This window comes from Blennius ocellaris (genome assembly GCF_963422515.1).
Source record: "Blennius ocellaris genome assembly, chromosome: 11".
In the NCBI taxonomy this organism is placed as follows: Eukaryota; Metazoa; Chordata; class Actinopteri; order Blenniiformes; family Blenniidae; genus Blennius; species Blennius ocellaris.
Window position 1 is genome coordinate 20786357 of NC_137660.1, and position 6745 is coordinate 20793101.

The following is a 6745-nucleotide window of genomic DNA, read 5'->3' on the forward strand; positions in this document are numbered from 1 at the left end:
TCATGAATCCATACTTAATGCAGACTGCCTGTGTGAGTGGGAGTGCCTTTGCCATAAGTTTCCCCGTCACTTGATTGCTGTCGTAGAGGGGGGCTGTACTACAGCCTGCCTGCCATGTGGACGTTGCTGCTGCTGCTGCTGCTGCTGCTGGTGGTGGTGGTGGTGGTGGCGCAACACAAACCATCCGCACGCACCCGGAGCACAGCAGAAAGACGAGAGGACGGCGAGCAGGGAGGGAGGCGGTGCTGCACGGACAACTGCGTCCCACTCCTCAAAGCAAACGTCTTCACATCCTCCCAGCGCAGACTTTTTACCGCTCCGACATCCACTTGATCTCAGCTTAAGTCATCCACGACGGAGGGGAGTCGCGCCGACGTTAGAGGTGAGCTTCGGAGCAGATTTGTGACAGCTGACACACTTTGTGTATTTGCCAATGAGTTGTTGTTGTTTTTTTTTTGTTTTTTTTTAACCTTTTTTATAGCACGGGCTCTTGAAATACAAACATATTTAAAGTATAAACTGGATCATTATCTTGTGACATTAACATTTACAATTGCTGACTGTTCATATTTCTTTCATATTTTTGTATTAAAGAAGAGTTTTTGCATGGGGTTTAATTCGCACACCATAGATGATCTTCGGGAATTAAAACTCAAATAACTTCATCAGTAATGCGCGCTTGTTTCTTGATTATAGTCTCTATTGAAGATTTTACTTCAGTCACTCACGTGTATATTAAACGTCGTGTCTGCAGCCTCCAGGCCTCCAAGGATGGACCCCATACCCGCTGGGCGAGACTCCACCTCATCGCCAAGCTCCAAACAAGAACTTTCCTACTCGACCAACCTGAAGCCCAACCAGGTCGGGGAGACTGTGCTGTACGGAATACCCATTGTGTCTTTGGTGATCGATGGGCAGGAGAGACTTTGTCTTGCGCAGATATCTAACACGCTGCTGAAGAACTACAGCTACAACGAAATACACAACCGGCGTGTGGCGCTGGGGATCACCTGCGTCCAGTGCACCCCCGTCCAGCTGGAGATCCTGCGGAGAGCCGGGGCCATGCCGATCTCCTCCAGGCGCTGCGGGATGATCACTAAACGCGAGGCCGAGAGACTTTGTAAGTCGTTTTTAGGAGCCCACTCCCCTCCAAAGCTTCCAGAAAATTTTGCCTTTGACGTGTCCCACGAGTGCGCCTGGGGGAGTCGAGGCAACTTCATCCCGGCCAGGTACAACAGCTCCAGGGCCAAGTGCATCAAGTGTTCCTATTGCAACATGTATTTTTCTCCCAATAAATTCATATTTCATTCTCATCGCACGCCGGAGTCCAAGTACACCCAGCCAGATGCTGCTAATTTTAATTCTTGGAGACGGCATCTCAAACTCTCAGATAAAACCGCACTGACAGATATATTACACGCGTGGGAAGACGTGAAGGCCATGTTCAACGGGGGCAGTCGCAAGAGGACTCTGCCAGGCAGTGGGTCAAGCTCCTGCTCTCCCTTAAAATCACAAGGATCCGACCGTCCCAGAGGTTCACCCGAAATACCCGCAAAACTCCTCAGCTGCGAGGACAACCGGGGAGGGATGGCAAGCACCCGCAGTTACCCGGTCATCCCGGTGCCCAGCAAAGGCTTCGGGATGCTGCAGAAGATCCCGCCGCCACTCTTTCCTCACCCGTACGGGTTCCCAGCGTTCGGCCTTTGCCAGAAGAAAGACGAGGGGATGATGGGCGAGCAGAGCAAAGCCGGCCTCCCGGGCGTCCTGTGGCCTGGTACCAAGGACAGCGCCTACCACCCTTTCCCCATGTTCTGGCCTGCGGCGGGCGCTCTGCCCATGCCCCCGTACCCCCAGACCCCGCACAAGCCCCCGCCAGAGCTGCTGTGCCCCCCCAGGCAGGCTGACATGGACATCTCTGAGCACAGTGACCGGAGCACCAACACGTCGAAAGACAGTGCGCTCGATAACGACCGGTGCTCCAGCACGCAGTCCATGCGTAATGAAGACGACAAGTCGGGGGATGAGGGGAGGCCGATGGAGGGGATGACCCTCCCGCCCCGGAAAATCAGCTACGTGTCTGCGTTCAGACCCGTGATTAAAGACGCCGACTGCATCGCCAAGCTGTACGGGAACAGGGGCGTTTATAACGGATGTCGCACCGGTTATCTCTCTCCCGACTTTTTGAGCGAGAGCTCGAGCTACCGGTCCGTGTCCCCGTGCGTGGACAGCGAGGGCGAGCCGGACGTGGACGTGGAGACGAACAAAACTCCAGAGGAGGAGGAGGAGGAGGAGGAGGAAGAGGACTCCCGTCCTCTGTCCTCCGTGTGTCCCCGCTCCCGGACTCCTCCCGGTTTGGCGCACACGGTCTCACCAAACCACTCGGACTCCAAAGGCTCGCAGGACGGCGGCGTGCTCGAGTCCCAGAAAATGAGCCTGCACGTGAGCCAGTCCTCTGACAGAGAACTGCAGAGCAAGCAGTTATCAGAGACCCACATAGCCGCCTCTTTCACTGAAGTGAGTGACTTATAGCTGAGAAACACTGGCGATAATACACGCTGTTAGATTTACCTCCAGTTGTCTGCACGTGCGTTTCTTTTCCTTGGCCTGTGTGTACTTTAAGTCAGATAAATTGTGTGCTTTGTTGGGGAATTTGTTTATTATGTTAAAAACAAAAAGCAGCATGTACACATTATTTAGACACAACGAGTATCCAAATAAAAATATCCAAATTTCAACCTAGAGTTTATTTTAATTACATTTTTTTTTGTATAATTAATTTCACGTAATTATAGTATTTTAACGAAACCTTCAAAACAAAGTGGTGATTGTTCTTGTTTTAGGTGTACACACCGGAGAGGAGTGAGCCACAACAAAGGAGCAGCCCTTATCAGTTCAGACCTGCCAATTACCTGCCCGGAGTTCTTGCAACTCACGGTTAGACACTTCCTCCTGCTTTTAACTGAAACATTTAACAACAAAATAACAGATAAATAAATAAAAAGGAGGGCAACGATCACATCAATTTATTTTGTCTTAAGATGAGAGTGCGAGCAAAGAGGAGCCGTCTTCCACTGTGGAGGAGATCGAAACCAAATCTTTTAATGAACAAAGCAGCGAGGAGAGCCACAGAGAGCCGCATGACGGTAAGCTGTACACAGAGGTCAGGAATTAAAAAATAAACAACAACAAAAAAAACTACGTTTTTCCTGTTTTATTTGGAGAATTGCGGATCTGTTTTTTAGTTTTTTTTCCTTGCGGTAGAAGAATTTAATTTACTTTGTGTGTATTCAGGCGAGGACGCGTCAGCCAGAGCTCCGGCAGCACAAAGAGACATGCAAGGTCTGGCAAAAGGTAAGACGGTGTCAGATTATTATTATTATTATTATTATTATTATTATTATTGTTATTATTATTATTATTATTATTGTTATTATTATTATTATTATTATTATTATTATTATTATTATTATTATCGTCATCAAATTGTAAACTAATAAGTATACTGATTTTAATATTTCATATAAGAAGCCAAAGTGATTCTTTTCCAGAAGCGTCCTGTCTCATCTCTCGCCACATTTAAAGTCCTGATGGTCCCTTGTAAACCTCTCAGTAAATCCAACAGCCTATCTTTAATCATCCATTTTCTACCACTGAGCCTAAACTAAATGTGACTATATGATTTTCTGCTTCCCTTCAACACGAAGTCAATTTGTTTTTGACAGCAGACCCACAAAGACCTGCTCTCATAAATGATGATGACGATGATCATCATCATCACTGCCATTAAAAATAGAAAAGTGTTGTAGGTGGAAGATAGTGTCCGGTACCCGTTTTCTTCTTCAAAATCTTCTACTTTGTCTGCTTTCTAGAGGATCTACAGAAGCAGCTGTTAGAGCAAGTTGAATTGAGGAAAAAACTGGAACGTGAATTCCAAAACTTGAAAGGTAAGCTATATTCTGCACCACCCCTCTCCTCCACTATTTAGAGGTGTTTACTGCTACAGGGCTGCATCGTGGGATCAAAAGTTCTTTTGTGAGGTGGGAGTGAGTCACAGAAACGTGATATTTTATATTGTCAAGGTTGAGAACAACTCAGAAGCTGAACCCCCCAAATATGCTGCAATTTAACTTGAAACGTTGTGTAGGGAAAAAGTTGCTTTTAGATGTTAAACATGGGATTTTTGTTGTAGAATGGTCGTTTAATTAAACTGAAATATAGAGCATGAAAAATGTATCACTTTTGAAGACATCAAAATTAATTAATTAAAAAGAAAATCTACAGAACATATAGACTTTGACATCTTGAAACTGAATTTGGTGAGTCTATGCAATAAGCAAATATCCAGATCGCTGCTGTAAAGATGACCCCGTTGGACTGAAACTGAATTGGCGCACACGAGATGCACATTCAAACTGTTGCTTATTGTAAACACCCTAAAACCAAACCCACAACAAGAAAAAAAAACCCACATCCTCCATCTTTTTTCCCCCCAATATGTTTAAAAACTCACCATTCAGGGAACTCTTTGTTCACTTAGATGGGAATCAATTGTAAAGGTTCATGCTGAGAGGAGAATGAGTCGAGGATTTAGTTGGTAAATTGTACAGAAACTAGGATAAGAGGAAAAAATGTCACTGTAAAGATTGTTAAAATATTTAAATTTTCCTCAAATGACTTAAATAAAACAGTTAATTTGTACGTGATCTTAAATAAATGCGTTTTTTTTACCAGTGGTGTAGAGGTTAAATTTACTTTCTAGATAGAATATTTTTACAGCTCGAATAATTGATCAAGACCTGTAATTTGTTGTTTAGGAAGATGTTTATTTTGTCCACAGCATTGTGTAGCATTACATCACAGTTTAGGTCTTTAAATTACTTTGAACTATATTAAATACTTTTTTGCAAACATTTTCGAATCTCTTCCTGTTCTTGTTTTTAGTAAACACAATATCTATAAATACCATAGTCATACATTTTTTTTGCATCACAAAAGATCTGTTGTACGTGTACGTGCGTTAATGTTTTTACTCATAGTTTTAATTGTAGCCTGAATTCATAAACAAAAAGCGTGAGAAACATTCGAATAATTTTCAAACAATTGTATGTTTTTTTTATTTCTTGCCATTTAAAAAAAATGCAAGCAATAGTTTTTCAATTTTCAAAAGATTTGAATATGAGGCGTACATTTGAATATTCTCAGGCCATGGCTTGACAGTGTTTACAGTATTGGCTTGGAGAGCAGCGCCCTCTACAGGACGTAATCATAAGTAGTATTTATAAAGTTACAAATGCCGAAATAAAAAAGGAAAAAAACTAACAAAAGAAAAAACAGCATCGGCCTCAATAATGTGCTCATTTGGTTAAAGGTTATCGCGATTATTTTGTACAATTGATAACGTTTCAAACAAAGTTTATCTCAAGAGTTCAAGTAGTTCAATGGATTAGATCACGTTAACTTGAATTGTGTGTTTATTAGTGCACCTTCAGCGTCACTGATTCATAAATGTGTCATTCCTCAGATAATTTCCAGGATCAAATGAAACGAGAACTTTCCTACAGGGAGGAGATGGTCCAGCAGCTTCACATCGTTAGAGGTGAGAGAAATAAAGCAGAGGAACTCGTATGACAGCTGTGCAGCAGTAAGTGGTGTAAAGCGGTTACTTTGTTCAGTTTTAAAGGGGGAAAAAAGTTTCATTCTAAATGTGAAATATGTATCAAATTCACTTAGAAGGAAATTCATGTTGCGAATTTATTTTTGTATTTTCCATAGAATAGAATGACAGATTTTGAAAACGATAGAAACATAAACTAACAGTATAAAAGGACATTCGAATACAAATTCCACAATAGCAGTTTATGTGGGGGTTCAGTAATAGATTCCAGAAAATAAATATGCCTAATTTTTTTTTAATATTGACACACATGCCTTCAGTTTAAAAAAAAAAGAAGAAGAAAAAAAAGTGTAACATAGGTTACATTTATATATTTTCTCATCTGAATAAAGATACGTCATAGTCACGATTGCAACAAATAATAATAATTGACAAATTGGTGATTGTTGTGCACATTTCAGGCACAACTTGATATCGCCCTATGTGCAGATATTGGATGCGGCCCTGAAAAGAGAAGGCTGAAGTGTAATTGTTAGGGTGATGTACAGGCTACATTCCTGCACCCAGAGGCTTGCAGACAAACAATTACCTGCACCCAGGCTCCAAAACCCAAATCAGCCTTGAATGATGGTCTCGCTGTGTATTCTTCCCGGTGCATGCAGAACCTGCTCAGTGCATCAACCTGCATCATATCCAGAGGCACGAGTCACACTTTCACGTGCTCCTTCGGTACACTTTTGATTGTTTGATCTCCTTCTTCATAGAAGCTCACGACGCGTTACACCATTTCTCCTGTAAGATGTTGACTCCTCGCCACTGTAGCGGATCCTGCTCCTTCAAATCTCCGCTGCTGCCGCCATGAATCGCACACTGTTCAATGACGGGAGGGCGAACCAATCTCCTCCAGGACTTCCGGTCAAGCTCCCTGACAGAGGCAGTTGTGGAATATGGGAAAAGCCCTCCGCAGACACTCCGAGGAACCGAGCTGAAAATAGGCAAAATTGTATTTACTTGTACTATTTAAACGTGTATATTCATCCCTCCTGCATATGGTGACATTATACCGTCGATGAGTCGATATTTATTATTTGTGGCAAAGTGCAATGAAAATGTATGTATCGTGTCATGGTG

The 6745-nt window shown here is 43.0% G+C and overlaps 1 protein-coding gene across 1 annotated transcript; it reads left to right on the forward strand.

Annotated features, from left to right (window-relative positions):
• Positions 1–762: 762 nt before the first annotated feature.
• On the forward strand, positions 763–6476 carry skor1b (SKI family transcriptional corepressor 1b; the record flags this gene model as incomplete). Its single annotated transcript, XM_080505356.1, has 7 exons — positions 763–2514; positions 2841–2934; positions 3039–3143; positions 3292–3351; positions 3870–3944; positions 5522–5596; positions 6379–6476. The coding sequence occupies exons 1-7, from the start codon at positions 772–774 to the stop codon at positions 6474–6476; spliced, it is 2250 nt and encodes a 749-aa protein (XP_080361482.1). The 5' UTR covers positions 763–771.
• Between the last annotated feature and the right edge of the window lie 269 nt (positions 6477–6745).